Source organism: Protobothrops mucrosquamatus, unplaced genomic scaffold (genome assembly GCF_001527695.2).
Source record: "Protobothrops mucrosquamatus isolate PMUCROS unplaced genomic scaffold, P.Mucros_1.0 scaffold2557, whole genome shotgun sequence".
In the NCBI taxonomy this organism is placed as follows: domain Eukaryota; kingdom Metazoa; phylum Chordata; class Lepidosauria; order Squamata; family Viperidae; genus Protobothrops; species Protobothrops mucrosquamatus.
In genome coordinates this window covers 32,887-49,685 of record NW_015388617.1, presented here as the reverse complement: position 1 = coordinate 49,685, position 16,799 = coordinate 32,887, and the positions used below count along the sequence as shown (strand labels likewise).

The 16,799-nt window shown below is 47.2% G+C and overlaps 1 protein-coding gene across 2 annotated transcripts in view; it reads left to right on the top strand.

The window, feature by feature from the left end:
• The window catches only part of ECEL1 (endothelin converting enzyme like 1), a 61,397-nt gene that overhangs the window by 19,238 nt on the left and 25,360 nt on the right, over positions 1 to 16,799 (top strand). For both annotated transcript variants that reach the window (XM_015825242.1, XM_015825241.1), the window contains exons 2-5: positions 10,480 to 10,548; positions 11,807 to 11,917; positions 13,412 to 13,504; positions 14,512 to 14,636. In XM_015825242.1, coding sequence (XP_015680728.1) covers positions 10,480 to 10,548; positions 11,807 to 11,917; positions 13,412 to 13,504; positions 14,512 to 14,636 — 398 coding nt within the window. The remainder of the gene's footprint in view (positions 1 to 10,479; positions 10,549 to 11,806; positions 11,918 to 13,411; positions 13,505 to 14,511; positions 14,637 to 16,799) is intronic.

Here is a 16,799-nt window from a genome sequence, read left to right as displayed (position 1 = left end):
AAGAAGAAGAAGAAGAAGAAGAAGAAGAAGAAGAAGAAGAAGAAGAAGAAGAAGAAGAAGAAGAAGAAGAAGAAGAAGAAGAAGAAGAAGAAGAAGAAGAAGACGACGACTGTGGGGTCCTTGGTGCTCTCTGATCTTGGTCATCTTCTTGCAGATGTTTCATTACCCAACTAGATAACATCATCAATCCTAGAAGGGAGTGGGGTTGAGGAGGAGGAGGAGGAGGAGGAGGAGGAGAAATAATTGGGGGATTCTGGGAGTTGAAGTCCACCAGACTTCAAGTGGCCAAGTTGGGAGAGCCCTGCTTTAGACAGACCGCCCTCCAGCCTCTGTTTGGAGGAAGGAGAACCCCCCCCACTTCGGGTGGCAGCCTGTTCCTCCTGACATCTAGCCTAAAATTCCTCCCTTGGGAATTTACTCCGTGGCTTCTGATCCTCTCTCTCGCCTTTATCTGACTTCCACTCATCCAGCTGCAGTGAAAAGGCGCGGGGGAGCCGTGGCCTCCTTGCCAAGCTGCCAACCTTTGTTAGGGAACTGAATTCCCAGAGACACCCACCCTCCTTGATTTTTCCCAAGGGAGGGGGGCAATTTGTCGGGGTGTTCCTTTGGGCCCCCTGCCTCTCCCGAGACACTCAAGGCCCTGAGCACCCAAATCCCCCACCCACTAAGTCTTCCCCAAGAACCTGGTAGCCGTCCAGCTCCGATCGATCGATCGCCTGGGGGGCTGGCGGCAGCCAGGCTGAGCCGTGCTGCCCGCTTGCCAGTCATCAACGGGGGGCCCAGCTTTGCTTGGAAGGACATAAGAGCCTCACGTCAAGATTAATTGGCCTCGGCTGGCAGAGAAGAGTCCTTTTGTGATCCTCAACCATTAGGCGCTTCCAACGTTTCTCTTTTACCGCTGTTTTCTGGCAGCGAGCTGCGCCACTTTGCCAAGTGGCAGCCGTTCCCCCCCCCCCATCGTGGCCAACTTGCAATCTTTGCAGACTGCGGTTCCCATCAATCTGGGCCACTTGTTGCCTGGGGATGATGGGAGTTGGTTTCCCCCCCCCCCAACCCCTCTCGAGAGAGAGCCTGGGCTGGGCTGCATCCCCACTGAGGTTAAGCTGTAGATTTGGGGGGGTGGGGGAAGGCAGGGTTGAATTTTTTAATCTCTGTGTTGACTAGGAAACTCGCAGCAAATCATCCGTCCTCTTGTTTTTGTTGATCCAGTGATGGACTACTCCATGAGGTCGTTGTGCATCCTTGACTTAACAAGGGTTCGTTTAGCAACTGTTCAAAGTTACAACAGCACTGGGGGGAAAAAGTGATTTATAGAATAGGATAGGATAGGATAGGATAGGATAGGATAGGACAGGACAGGACAGGACAGGACAGGACAGGATAGGATAATATTAGAATAGGATAGGATAGGATAGGATAGGATAGGATAGGATAGGATAGGATAATATTAGACTAGACTAGACTAGGATAGGATAGGATAGGATAATATTAGAATAGAATAGATAGGATAGGATAGAATAGGATAATATTAGAATAGAATAGAATAGAATAGAATAGAATAGAATAGAATAGAATAGAATAGAATAGAATAGAATAGAATAGAATAGAATAGAATAAGAATAAGAATAAAACAACATAAATGCAATGTAATGTAACGTAGGGGACTGGAGGCTAAAACATATAAGGAACGGTTGCTGGAATTGGTTATGTCTAGTTTAATGAAGAGAAGGACGAGGGGGGACATGATAGCCGTGTTCCAATATCTCAAGGGCTGCCCCAAAGAAGAGGGAGTCAAGCTGTTCTCCAAAGCCCCTGAAGGCAGGACAAGAAGCAATGGGTGGAAACTAATCAAGGAGAGAAGCAACCTAGAACTAAGGAGAAACTTCCTGACAGTCAGAACAATTAACCAGTGGAACAACCTGTCTCCAGAAGCTGTGAATGCTCCAACACTGGAAGTTTTTAAGAAGAGACAGGACAGCCATTTGTCTGAAATGGTATAGGGTTACCTGCCTGAGCAGGGGGTTGGACCTGATGACCTCCAAGGTTCCTTCCAACTTTATTATTATTATTATTGTAAGAATTGAATCGAATCGAATCGAATCGAATCGAATCGAATCGAATCGAATAGAATAGAATAGAATAGAATAGAATAGAATAGAATAGAATAGAATAGAGCTGGAAGGGTCTTCTAGTCCAACCCCCTGCTTAAAGCAGGAAATCCTATACCATTTCACACAAATGGTTGTCCAATCTCTTCTTAAAAACCTTCAGTTTTGGAGCATCCACAACTTCTGGAGTCAAGTCACTCCTCTGATTAATTGTTCTGACTGTCAGGAAATTCCTCCTTAGTTCCAGGTTGCTTCTCTCCTTGATCAGTTTCCATCCGTTGCTTCTTCTCCTGCCTTCAGGCGCTTTGGAGAAGAGGTGGACCCCCTGCTCTTCTTTGGGGCAGCCCCCCCCCCAGATATTGGAACACTGCTATCATGTCACCCGTTGGCCCTTCTCTTCCTTAGGCTAGGCATACCCACAGGATTGCCAGGCAAGCCCAGCCAAGGCTGAGACTCTTGGAGATGCCTCCTGGATATGTGGCGGTCGGTAAAGATGCACAAGAACGGCTGCTGGTGTTTGAAGCAAGACCCAGGCAACGAAAGGCGGGTGTTTAATAAGTAAACACTGCGCCTTCCTCCTTCGTGCCTCTTCTACCATTCACGACTCATTAATTCCTTAAAACACAGTAAGCACAGATCATTTTTATGTAATTCAGCCAGGCTGAACGTGGGCGCCTCGCCTCGTTCCGATAATTGAATTTCGCATTTCAAATAAAGCAGGAAGCACGGCCTCCCGTCACCCCCATCAGGCACCTGTGGCTTTTATGCGCCCGTTCCCTTGAGAAGATGCGTGTGCGGTGCTCCGTCTTGCTGCCACTGGTCCCCGGGCCTTTGTCCTCTCCGGTCTAGCCGCCTCTAAGCCCTGATTGCTCTGCAGTTCCGCGGTATTCCCAGTTTAATCAAGCCTTCTTTTCACCACGCTGAGGCCCTTGGTGGCAGCTTTGCGTTTTGAACCCGGATCCGAGTCGTTTCCCTCCCTCTCGTCTTGGCTGGCGCGATTCCCACCCGGTGATGTCAGCCGAGGTCCCGTTTTCTGACCTTGGGCTGTGTGCATCCAGCGTTTTTTTTTTTTGCAACAGCTGCGGTGAATGGAGCCATTTGTCACACACGGACAGCGTCAGGGTTACGACAATGGTGCAGTTGCGCTCAAACAACGCTGGCGCAGGAAGGATGACCTGCGTAGGGCAGGTAGCGCCCACAGTGGGCAGGCCGAAGCAGAGCATGAGCAGCATGGATCCTGGTGGCACAGAAGTCTTCTCAGCACCCCGGGGAGGGGAGGGGGGTTTTGCAGGCTCCTGGGATGTGAGCAGAGCGGGAGGGGGAGAAGGGGTCATGGCCAATTCAGTGCCGATAAACTCTGCCGGGCCAACTCACCACGGTACAACTCGTTGAGGGACAATTCCACAATCCAATTGAATTGTTTGAAATAATTAAAAAAACTATTTTAATGTTCATCATTTACATTTCATGTTGTCCCTCCTTTCGTTCATGCTTCTGCTCCACTGTTTCTTCACTATTAGTGTAACTCTTGTACTGCAATGAGTTGGTCATGGCGAGCTGGCGGCGGTGAGTTGGTGGCGGTGAGATGGCTGCGGTGAGTTAGCAGTGAGATGGTGGCGTTGAGTTGGCCGCGTTGAGTTGGCCACTGTGAGTTGGCTGTGGTGAGTTGGCGGCAGTGAGCAGTGAGATGGTGGTGGTGAGTTGGCGGTGGAGAATTGGCTGTGGTGAGTTGGCTGCGTTGAGTTCCCCTTCAGGGATGAAGCCCCTGCAACTTCTATTCCACCATTTCTTCACTATTAGTGTAACTCTTGTACTGCAAAGAGTTGGTCATGGTGAGTTGGCCGTGGTGAGTTGGCCGTGATGAGTTGGCAGCAGTGAGCAGTGAGATGGCGGTGTTGAGTTGGCCACGTTGAGTTGGTGGTGGTGAGATGGGGGCGGTGAGATGGCGGCAGTGAGATGGCTGCGCTGAGTTGGCGGTGGAGAATTGGCTGTGGTGAGTTGGCTGTGTTGAGTTCCCCTTCAGGGATGAAGCCCCTGCAACTTCTATTCCACCATTTCTTCACTATTAGTGTAACTCTTGTACTGCAATGAGTTGGTCATGGTGAGTTGGGGGCAGTGAGTTGGCAGTGGTGAGATAGCTGCGGTGAGTTAGCAGTGAGATGGTGGCGTTGAGTTGGCCGCGTTGAGTTGGCCACTGTGAGTTGGCCGTGGTGAGTTGGCGGCAGTGAGCAGTGAGATGGCTGCGCTGAGTTGGCGGTGGAGAATTGGCTGTGGTGAGTTGGCTGCGTTGAGTTCCCCTTCAGGGATGAAGCCCCTGCAACTTCTATTCCACCATTTCTTCACTATTAGTGTAACTCTTGTACTGCAATGAGTTGGTCATGGTGAGTTGGCGGCAGTGAGTTGGCGGTGGTGAGTTGGGGGCAGTGAGTTGGGGGCGGTGAGATAGCTGCGGTGAGTTAGCAGTGAGATGGTGGCGTTGAGTTGGCCGTGTTGATTTGGCCGCAGTGAGTTGGCGGTGGTGAGTTGGTGGCAGTGAGATGGCGGTGAGTTGGCAGTGAGATGGTAGCGTTGAGTTGGCTGCATTGAGTTGGCCGTGGTGAGTTGGCCGCGGTGAGTTGGCCGTGGTGAGTTGTCGTAGACCCTGAGCCGAGGCCAGTTTTCAGCTCTGGGCCAGATCGATGGCAGCTGCCCCTCCAGAGTGGAGGGGGTGGGAATCCTTTGACATCTTCCAAGCAAAGGAAGATGAAGGGGAGACGAGCGCCAGTGATTGAAAGTGCATCTGACGGCTGCAAAGATTGATCTCTCCCCGGGAAGCTGCTGCGACTGCTGCCCCCATTAGCTGATTGCCTCTGGGTGGGGGGGGTTTCCCTTCCTTTGAACGGCCTCCCGTAATGGGGAGGGGGCTGCCGAGAGTGGCTGTCAGCGAGCCAAGTCACTCAAACCCACAGTGAGCCAGAATCAGAAGTGTCCTGTTTCAGGAGGGGGCCGTGTGTCCCTGTGCGAAATTTCAATCCCCGTGTGAGAAATACAGGGACTCCTCGACTTTCAACAGTTCATGAAAAATGGGATTCGCTTAACAACTGGGCCAAGGAAGGTTGTTAAGTGGGGCAAAACTCACTTAGCAAATGTCTCACTTAACCACAGAAATTTTGGGCTCAGTTGCGGTCGTAATTCGAGGACTGCCTCACGGAGCATCCCCTTTTCTGGACCGCTTGCTGGCCACAACGGACTCCTTTGCACGCACAAAACTGGAAGATTTGGAGACGTTTAGAAAAGATAATACAGGTAGTCCTCGACTTACGGCCACAACCGAGCCTTTCTTGCCACCGTTGTTAAGCGAATCACTGCAGTTGTGTTAGTGACCCGGTCGTTAAGGGAATCCGTCTTCCCCCCCATTGACTTTGCTTGTCAGAAGGTCGTTAAAAGGGGATCGCGTGACTCCGGGACTCTGAAACTGTCGTAAATACGAGTCAGTTGCCAAGCGTCTGAATTTTGATCACGTGACCGTGGGGAATGCTGCGACGGTCGTTAAGTGGGAAAAGCGATCGTAAGTCGCTTTCCCCCCCCTGCTGTCGTAACTTTGAACGGACATTAAACGAACTCTTTCAAGTCGAGGACTTTCCTGTGTTGGCGGCCGGGAATTTTCCGAGTGTTTGTCTGAAACGGCTGGTGGGCACCACGTTGGAGACGCCAGGTGTGCCGGTGCCAATCGCAGCTTTCTCTGCCTCCCCGCTTGGTCCTTTTGCATCGCAAAGCGAGAGCCGGTCCCGTCTCCCTTCAATCAGTTGCATCTCTGTAAGCTGGCAGAGGGCAGGAAATGAAAAAAGCCTGGGGGGAGACAAGGGGGCCTGCAGGGATCACGAAGCAGATTCACGGAGATATGGCAGAAGGGGAGGGTGGATCTCGGGTGGGGGGAGCAAATTCTCAGAGGAGGCTGCTTCTGGTATGGAGCAGGAGTTATTTTGCGTCGATCAGTGATTCTGTTCTCTGTTCTGTTCTGTTCTACTCTACTCTACTACTATGTCTAGTTTAATGAAGAGAAGGATGAGGGGGGACATGATAGCAGTATTTCAATATCTCAGGGGCTGCCCCCAAAGAAGAGGAAGTCAAGCTATTCTCCAAGGCGCCTGAAGGCAGGACAAGAAGCAACAGATGGAGACTCATGAAGGAGAGAAGCAACCTGGAACTAAGGAGAAACTTCCTGACAGTGAGAACAATTAACCAGTGGAACAAGCTGCCTCCAGAAGCGGTGAATGCTCCAACACCGGAAGTTTTTAAGAAGAGACTGGGCAACCATTTGTCTGAAATGGTATAGGGTTTCCTGTCTGAGCAGGGGGTTGGACTAGATGACCTCCAAGATCCCTTCCAACTTTATTATTATTATTACTCTACTCTACTCTACTCTGTTCTGTTCTATTCTAATTTTCTATTCTATTCTATATTCTCTTCTCTTCTGTTCTATTCTATATTCTCTTCTATTCTCTTCTAATTCTATTCTCTTCTAATTCTGTTCTATATCCTATTCTATTATTTTCCAATATCTATTCTATTCTATTCTATTCTATTCTATTCTATTCTATTCTATTCTATTCTATTCTTTTCCAATATCTATTCTATTCTATTCTATTCTATAGACGACTTACAAGGTCTCTTCCAACTCTGTCATTCTATTCTGTTCCGTTCCGTTCTGTTCCATTCCGTTCCATTCCATTCCATTTCCATTCTGTAATTCTGTCCTATTCCTATTCCTCTCCTTCTCTTCTCTTCTCTTCTCTTCTCTTCTCTTCTCTTCTCTTCTCTTCTCTTCTCTTCTCTTCTCTTCTCTTCTCCTCTCCTCTCCTCTCCTCTCCTCTCCTCTCTTCTCTTCTTCTTGGGATGATGGGGAACTCATCAGATTTGCGGACAACACCAAGCTGGCAGGAATAGCCAACACTCCAAAAGACAGACTTAAGATACAGGAGGACCTGGACAGACTTGAACACTGGGCACTATCTAACAAAATGAAATTCAATGGTGAAAAAAGCAACGTTCTACATTTAGGCAAGAAAAACCAAATGTACAGGTATAGTGTACCATTCCAGACAAGTGGCTGTCCAGCCTCTTCTTCAAAACCTTTAGGGATGAAGCCCCTACAACTTCTGAAGGCAACTTCTGTTCCACTGGTTAATTGTCCTCACTGTTAGGAAGCTGTGTGTCATTCTTCTCCGTTGAGATGCTATTTAGCAGGATTTTATGTGTGCGGCTATGTGCCAAATAACCCTGTGCAGCTTATTTTATTGCCTGGTGCTCAAAGATGAAAGCTGGACCAATCGGCAGCTCGTTGTGAACGGTTTCCGTCCCTCTCTCGCAAAATCAATCGGATCCCATGCCGAGCTTCCAATTCTTCCGTTTATTGTAGCAATTGATTTTAAATTTTTCTCTTTTTTTCTTAATGGTATGAACTGTGTTGCGATTCAACCTCTGTTTTTATTGCGGTAATTGGAGTTTCGGAATACTCCAAAGGGCAGGGTGGAAAAATCAATGCCATAACCCTAAACCCTGTCCTAGGTAGCAGAGTGGTAATAATAATAATAATGATAAAGTTGGAAGGGACCTTGGAGGTCATCTAGTCCAACCCCTCGCTCAGGCAGGGAACCCTATACCGTTTCGGACAAATGGCTGTCCAGTCTCTTAAAAACTTCCAGTGTTGGAGCGTTCACCGCTTCTGGAGGCAGGTTGTTCCACTGGTTAATTGTTCTAACTGTCAGGAATACGAGTGGATCCGCTGTTCTTACCTGTCAGATACTCACCTGAGTTGGCCAGCTGCTAGGAAAGAGCATTTCTTTGTCTGAAAAGAACAGAATGAGGTTTGTGTGGGTAGGGCTCTTGAAAAACCCCAAATATTTCAACCTCTGTGGAGCGGAGGGATGTGATATACCAGCGGTCCTCAACCTTGGCCACTTTAAGACTTGTGGACTTCAACTCCCAGAATTCCTCAGCCAGCAAAGGTCATTAAATCCCCTTTTTTCGGTGCTGTCGTAACTTCAACCAGTGGCAAGTCGAGGACTACCTGTAAAACTCAAAATAAATAGTCCTCAACTTACGTCCACCGCTGAGCCCAAAGTTTCCGTGGCTAAGCTGTTGTTAAGTGATTTGTGCCCCATTTTATAACATTTTTGCCACCACTGTTAAGCGAATCTGGCTTTCTCCATTGACTTGGCTTGAGGGAAGCCAGCTGGGAAGGTCGCAAAAGGGGATCACGTGACCCCGGGACTGTGCAACCATCCTAAGTACATGTCAGTTGCCAAGCCTCCGAATTCTGATCGCGTGACCACGGGGATGCTGCAACGGTCGTAAGTATGAAAACTGGTCATAAGTCACCTTTTCCGGCACCACTGTAACTTCGAACAGTCGCTAAATATGTTCGCCAGTTATTATAATAATAATAATAATAATAATAATAATAATAATAATAATAATAATAATAATAATAATAATAATAATAAAGTTGGAAGGGACCTTGGAGGTCCTCTAGTCCAACCCCCTGCTCAGGCAGGAAACCCCACACCATTTCAGACAAATGGCTGTCCAGTCTCTTCTTAAAAACTTCCAGTGTTGGAACATTCACCACTTCTGGAGGCAGGTGGTTCCACTGGTTAATTGTTCTCACTGTCAGGAAGTTTCTCCTTAGTTTTAGGTTGCTTCTCTCCTTGATTAGTTGTAAGTCAAGGACTACCTGTAATTAAATGTAATTAAATGTGGGCTTGGATGGAGGAGCTATGGAGTCAACCTTTTTACTCCAAGAGTCAGCGACAACAATCCCTTAAGAAGCTGGAGACAGAAATCAAAGGATGGGGGGGGGCGCTCGCATGCTTTTCTGCATCTTTGATGAATGACAGGGATGTAAAGATGGAGGAAGGCTCATCAAATTCGCCCAAACTATAAACCATGTTCAAAATGATGGTTTGACTGCTGAGGAAAGATTGGTGGGCTGCAAATCGCAGAATGCAATTTTAAAAAAAAGAGAGAGACAAGCCCCATCCGTTGGGAAACTACTTAAGTGGACCGATTAACAAGGGGTGTGTGTGTGTGTGATGATTTTAACTTGATAAAATATTTACACGCAGGAGGCCCTGGGGAGAATAGAGTGTGGGCCAGGGATGAAAAGATGGGTTTCAAATATCTCGAATCGCACTGGGCCCCTTCGTCCTTCCACGCCACCATTTGGGTGTTGCAGATAATTTATGGAAAAGATCTTGAAAGGCTAAAAAAAAATTAAAAAAAAATAAAAACTCTCTTTCCATCTGATTCCTGTTGACTTTATGGGCCTCCAGAGACAGCAGCGTGATATCCGGGCACATAAAGGCTATTGCAGGTTTAGAAATATACACCCAGAGAGACATCTAGGCCAAGGAGATTCTCGGTCATCCAGGTCATCGTTATCCCAAAGGTGCTTTTTTTCACGAGGCAACTGGACTTTCTTGTTTTTCCTTTGAAGACGTTTCGCTTCTCATCCCAGAAGCTTCTTCAGCTCTGACTGAATGGTGGGGGAATGGAAGGATTTATACTCCTTGCAGACAGCTGGTCATTTGCATTCTTTTAGAGAGGAGTTGAGGCCACTTGGAGGTTTACCTGTGTCCTCAGGGTCACCTGAGTGGTGACACCATCTATCTCCAGTCTACCACACAGTCCTTTCAGCCGTTCCAAGAAGGCCCCACACCCATTTGCACCACTCCTGCTTGAGCAGGGGGTTGGACTAGAAGACCACGATGTAAAAAAGATGCTGAGACTCTAGAAAGAGTACAGAGAAGAGCAACAAAGATGATTAGGGGACTGGAGGCTAAAGCATATAAGGAACGGTTGCTGGAATTGGGTATGTCTAGTTTAACGAAGAGAAGGACGAGGGCGGACATGATAGCAGTCTTCCAGTATCTCAGGGGCTGCCACAAAGAAGAGGGAGTCAAGCTATTCTCCAAAGTGCCTGAAGGCAGGACAAGAAGCAACAGATGGAGAAATTCATCAAGGAGAGAAGTAACCTAGAACTAAGGAGAAATTTCCTGACCGTTAGAACAATTAATCAGTGGAACCACTTGCCACCAGAAGCGGTGAATGCGCCAACACTGGAAGTTTTTAAGAAGAGACTAGACAGCCATTTGTCTGAACTGGTATAGGGTTTCCTGCCTGAGCAGGGGGTTGGACTAGATGACCTCCAAGGTCCCTTCCAACTTTATTATTATTATTACCTTCAAAATTAGTTTTTTTGCCTCTTAGGTTGCTGGGTGAACCCAGCCCAAGAGGTGTCACTGATGGATCAGCAGCAAATAAAAACACAGGTGCCTTTTTGTCTACTCCGACTAAACTCCTGGTGTATTTTTTTCTCTCCACCTGACAGATTGACCAGGATGGGCTGACCTTGTCCGAGAGAACACTCTACCTGGGCCAGGATGACGAAAGCGAAAAGGTAAGCAGATATACAGTGTATAGAATGCCCTTCTGAATATCGCTTTGAAGAAGAGGCGGCCATGTAAACAAATTTAATCATTTATTTATTAAATTTGTATGCTGCCCATCTCCCTCCACAATTGGGGGGGGGGAGGCAATGCCAAGCCCCCTCTGCAAAGCTGAGCTTCCTTTAGAAGCAGTTGTGTCCATTTTCCCACAATGCCTGGGGGTGGCACTACTGTGCTCTGGTGCATTGTGGGAAATTCAGGCTTTTTGCAGGACAGATCGTGAGGGGAGGAGACGGGGGGGGGCAGGGAAGCCTAAGAAACGGATACCAAGAAGGGTCTGAGCAGGGGCGAGCTTCCTATAGAAGCAGCCGTGTCCATTTCCCAGATTTCCCGGGAGCGACGCTACTGTGCTCTGATGCATTGTGGGAAATTCAGATTATTTTTTTTTGCAGGACAACTGAGCCAATCAGAAGATGAGCAGGTGGGCGCCCGGGAAGGCTGAGAAACATGGGTACTAAGCAGAGCCTGAGCAAGGCTGAGCGTCTTTTAGAAGCAGCCGTGTCCATTTCTCACAATGTCCGGGAACGACGCTCCTGTGCTCCGATACATTGTGGGAAATTCAGATATTTTTTTTGCAGGGCAGATTGTGAGGGGAGCAGGTGGGGGCCCGGGAAGGCTGAGAAAGAGGACACCAAACAGGCCTTGAGCAGGGATGGGCCCTCCGAGGACATTTGACTCCATCGGCAAAGAAAATACGTGTCATGTGTCTGATTAACGAAACACTTAAAAGGACTTTCAGGCATATTTTTTTCCTAAAAGCATTTATTAAGGTTACAGAGATGTCAGTACGGCATGGTGGAAATGCTTAGATCCGAGATCCTTTTCCATTGCACATAACATTCCAGGCATTTTCCCCTCCCCTATTTTGGGGTCATGGTTCACATCTTCCAATTAACTTGGAAGATGTGATTCACTTCCGGTTTCTTTTTCCCGGGCTATCCTTATTCTCCTCCCCTTTCACTGTTGCCTGATTTAACTATAAAAATACCAGACAGTTCTGCATTTTGTCAAAGCAAGAATATACCGTATTTGCAGCGTTGACAATACGTTTTCTGTCGTCGATCAACTTGATCGAATGCATCCTTGAGGAATCGCCTTCCCATTGGGCAAAAGAACTTGGCCACCTGCTCTGTTGGGATCGCTCAAGGGACCCGATGTGCAGACTAGATCTCTGGGGAAGGGGTGTTTCCAAAATCTTGTCTTTTCCAGATCCTGGCTGCGTACGGGGTATTCATGGAGCGCCTGTTGCATCTGCTGGGCGCCGAACACGTGGAACAGAAAGCCAAGGAGATTCTCCAGTTGGAGCAGAGGTTGGCCAACGTGAGTGCGCCATCCTGTCCTTCGGGGGGGGGGGGTCCCTGGGAAAGTTGCCCAGAGGGGGCAGCTCCAGCCAGACAGTGCTTTTGGGTTCAAAGGGGGGGGGAACTAAAAATATCTGCCAAAAGGTACCAATGTCCTCTGTTCGTCTGCTCATACTCCGATGGCATCCATGCCACACATTTAACTTGGCTACCAAACAAACCCGTTTTCAGGGTTTGAACATCCCCTGCAGCCATCCACAAGCCTAGCAAAGTGGGTTCCCATCCCAGATTAAGCTCTACTAAACTCTCCAAGTTAACTGAAAAACAGAGTTGGAAGGGAGCTTGGAGGTCATCTAGTCCAACCCCCTGCTCAGGCAGGAAACCCTATACCAGTGATGGCGAACCTTTTAGAGACCGAGTGCCCAAACTGCAACCCAAAACCCACTTATGCATCGTCGAGTGCCGGGTGGGTGTGGCCCATTGGGTGGGTGTGGCCCATTGGGTGGGCGTGGCTGTGGTGGTAACGGCAGACGGGGTGGGACTAAAAAGTTCAATCAATCAATTCCAACTTTGCAAGACCTTTTTTTTCCCGTGAGAAGTTGAAATTGACTGATTGAACCTTTTTTTTTTTTTTTTGCACATGGCGACAGAGGCCTAAAGCGAAAAGGTTTTATAAAACCCAGCTGAAGGCCTAGGACTGGGGCGATGGCACGCGTGCTCACAGAGAGGGCTCTGAGTGCCGCCTCTGGCACCCGTGCCATAGGTTCGCCCCCACTGCACTATACCATTTCAGACAGATGGCTGTCCAGTCTCTTCTTGAAAACCTTCAGTGTTGGAGCATTCACCGCTTCTGGAGGCAGGTTGTTCCACTGATTAATTGTTCTCACTGTCAGGAAGTTTCTCCTTAGTTCTAGGTTGCTTCTCTCCTTGATTAGTGATGGAGCGCTCATGATTTCTGGTGGCAAGCAGTTCCACTGATTAATTGTTCTCACTGTCATGAAACTTCTCCTTAGTTCTAGGCTGCTTCTCTTCTTGATTAGTTTCCACCCGTTGCTTCTTGTCCTGCCTTCAGGCGCTTTGGAGAATAGCTTGACTGCCTTTTCTTTGGGGCAGCCCCTGAGATATTGGAACACTGCTATCATGTCCCCCCTCGTCCTTCTCTTCGTTAAACTAGACATACCCAATTCCAGCAACCGTTCCTTGTATGTTTTAGCCTCCAGTCCCCTGATCATCTTTGTTGCTCTTCTCTGTACTCTTTCTAGAGTCTCAACATCTTTTTTATGTCATTGAAAATGACTGGCTTTGATGTCCAGATACATTTTCTAGAAATTTTACCAGGTGGGAGGAACACAAGTCTGACGCCCTTTCATTTTTTGGGGGTGGGGGAAGGTTCTGGCCCAAGGAACTGGAACAAACACCTCACACCCTCTGCCTTCCCCAGATGGGCAGGGGATGATGGGACCTAGTTGATTGAGGTGGTCTGGTCCAATTCCAATTTTCCCCCATTTGACAGGTAACTATCTCCGAATACGATGACCTGCGGAGAGACATCAACTCCATGTACAATAAAGTCACACTGGGAGAACTGCAGCGCATCACACCCAACGTAAGTTTGGGGACAGGGAGGGGGGCAGGACAGGCTAAAAAGCTGGAGGAACACTGGGGAGAGGTGTTTGTTGTTGACCAACCCACCAAATTATAAGCCATTGGGATTCTATTCACAAATCTGGGGTTTGTTCACCATTGATAACTTTATTTTGAATAGACTAGACTAGACTAGAGTAGACTAGAGTAGACTAGAGTAGACTAGACTAGAGTAGAGTAGAGTAGAGTAGAGTAGAATAGAGTAGAGTAGAGTAGAATAGAATATAGAAAAGCTATAGAATAGAATAGAATAGAAAAGCTATAGAAAAGCTATAGAATAGAACAGAGTAGAATAGAATAGAATATAGAATAAAATAGAATAGAATAGAATAGAGTAGAGTAGAGTAGAGTAGAGTAGAATAGAATAGAATATAGAAAAGCTATAGAATAGAATAGAATAGAATAGGAATAGAAAAGCTATAGAATAGAACAGAGTAGAATAGAATAGAATATAGAATAAAATAGAATAGAATATAGAAAAGCTATAGACTAGACTAGAATAGAATAGAATAAAAAATAGAATAGAATAGAATAGGGAATAGAATAGAAAACAGACTAGAATAGAATAGAATAGACTAGAATAGAATAGAAAATAGAATAGAATAGAATAGGGAATAGAATAGAATAGAATAGAAAATAGAATAGAATAGAATAGAAACAGAGTATAGTATAGTATAGTATAGTATAGTAGAGTATAGTAGAGTAGAGTAGAGTAGAGTAGAGTAGAGTAGAGTAGAGGGTTAAAGGGTTAAAAAATAGGCAAGATGGCAGCCACCAGCCTGTCATCAATATCCTTCCCATTTTTACCTGCAGGATTTCCAATTGCACTGCCATCTTGACTTTTTTGCCCTTCCCCCCGTTACAAGGCCAGCAGCGACTTCGGGCTCTCTGGTCTCTTATTATTAATGAATAATTAAGATAAGCAGTGCTTCAGAAAGTCACCCGACTCTGCTTGCCGTCTTTCCGCAGTTAAAATGGAAGCCTCTTCTGGACAGGATATTCCACGAGCGTTTTTCGGAAGACGAAGAGGTGGTGCTCTTAGCCACCGATTACATGCAGCAGGTCTCGGAGATCATCCAGACGACCCCCATCAGGTATGGCTGGAGATGAGGGCTTTGGAAAGGGGCTGCCGGAACAAGGGGAGGGTTCGAAACACGCCCCAGAAGCAGAACGACTCGTCCCGCTCCAATAAAAGTGGCCACGAGCCGCTGAATCATGCTGGCTGGGGGATTCTGGGAGTTGAAGCCCACACGTCTGAAAGTTGCCAAGCTTAAGAAAGACTGCCCTACGTCAGGGGTGCCCAATCTTGGCAACTTGAAGACCTGTGGACTTCAACTCCCAGAATTCCCCAGCCAGTTATGCTGGCTGGGGGATTCTGGGAGTTCAAGTCCACAGGCCTTACAACTCCCAGCAGAGCTGGCTGGGGGATTCTGGGAGCTGAAGTCCCCCAGCCTTCAAATCCCAGCAGAGCTGGTTGGGGGATTCTGGGAGCTCAGGTCCACCGGTTCAACTCCCAGCAGAGCTGGCTGGGGGATTCTGGGATCTGAAGTCCTCCAGCCTTCAACTCCCAGCACAGTTGGCTGGGGGATTCTGGGAGCTGAAGGCCACAGGCTTTCAAGTTTCCAAGGTTGGACATTCCTGATTTCATGGATATCTTCATTAAACTGAAGACTTATCCCTTAAATCAAGTTTTACTGCAAAGGGTGCCATTGTCATCAATTACGTAATTATACCCGTAAATTGCGAATCACAGCAATGGCGATTTCACAGACACTTGCCTTTAATGGACATTCCTTCCCACAAATCCAGTCAATTGTGATTCTGTGTTATTTATCACATTATTCCTGGGATGAAGCCAGTTTCACAGAGGGACTTTTGCAGCTTAGCGGAAGTGAACAAAACAGTTAGCTAGTCTTAACCACCATTTAATTCCCCGGTGTTACATTTATTTCTCTCTTGTAACGTATGGCCAGCTAAATTGGTCCTCGACTTACGCTCGTAACTGAGTCTGGAATTACAGTCATAGGTCATTACAGTTGTAAGCCGAGGAATCGCATGAACAGATGCAAAATGGCAACTGTTTTTTAATGACGCCGTGCCCCTTAAGCAAATCTATTGGGCTTTTTTTTTTCTTGCCAGAAACTGGAAATAAACACCCATTTGGAGGGGGGCGGGGAGCTGCAAATTGGGGTCACTTGACTTTGCGACACTGCAAATGGTCGTAAAAGTGAGCCGGTTGCCAAGTACCACAATTGCAATCGTGGCTCTGCAGAGGTCTGTGTGGCCACTATAACTCCATTTATGAATGGATTGTAAGTAATACTTGGGGCTTGAAATGGGCTTTAAGCAACCAGTTATAAGTCGAGGATTGTTTTTATCTAAATCGGGGATTATGAATCAAAATGTGTGTGTCTATGGAGAATTTCCGTCATCCAGGTCATAGTTATCCCAACAACGCTTTTTCACGAGGCAACTGGACTTTCTTGTTTTTCTTTGAAGACGTTTCGCTTCTCATCCCAGAAGCTTCTTCAGCTCTGACTGGATGGTGGGGAATGGAAGGATTTATATTCCTCTTGCAGACAGCCGGTCATTTGCCTTCTTTTAGAGGGTCGTTGAGGCCACTTGGAGGTTTGTCTGTATCCTCAGGGACATCATCTATCTCCAGTCTACAACAGAGTCCTTTCAGCAGTTCCAGGAAGGCTCCACACCCTGAGGACACAGATAAACCTCCAAGTGGCCTCAATGACCCTCTAAAAGAAGGCAAATGACCAACTCTCTCTACAAGGAGTATAAATCCTTCCATTCACCGCCATCCAGTCAGAGCAGAAGAAGCTTCTGGGATGAGAAGTGAAACGTCTTCAAAGAAAAACAAGGCGCAGGCCGTTGGGGATGAGTCTGTGTTGTCTACAATCTCAAAGTGAAGCGCAAATGGCTCCTGTAGTTTGAAGGAGTATGAATGGATTTCCCAAAATTGCAGTGGCCAAGTGGCCTCAAGGACCCTCTAAAAGAAGGCAAATGACCAGCTGTCTGCAAGGAGTATAAATCCTTCCATTCCCCACCCTCCAGTCAGAGCAGAAGAAGCTTCTGGGATGAGAAGCAAAATGTCTTCAAAGAAAAACAGGAAAGTCCAGTTGCCTCTTGAAAACGCTCCTTTGGGATAACTTTGTTGTCTGTGTGTATAAGAGAAAGAGATAGAAAGAGATGATAGATAGATAGATAGATAGATAGATAGATAGATAGATAGATAGATAGATAGA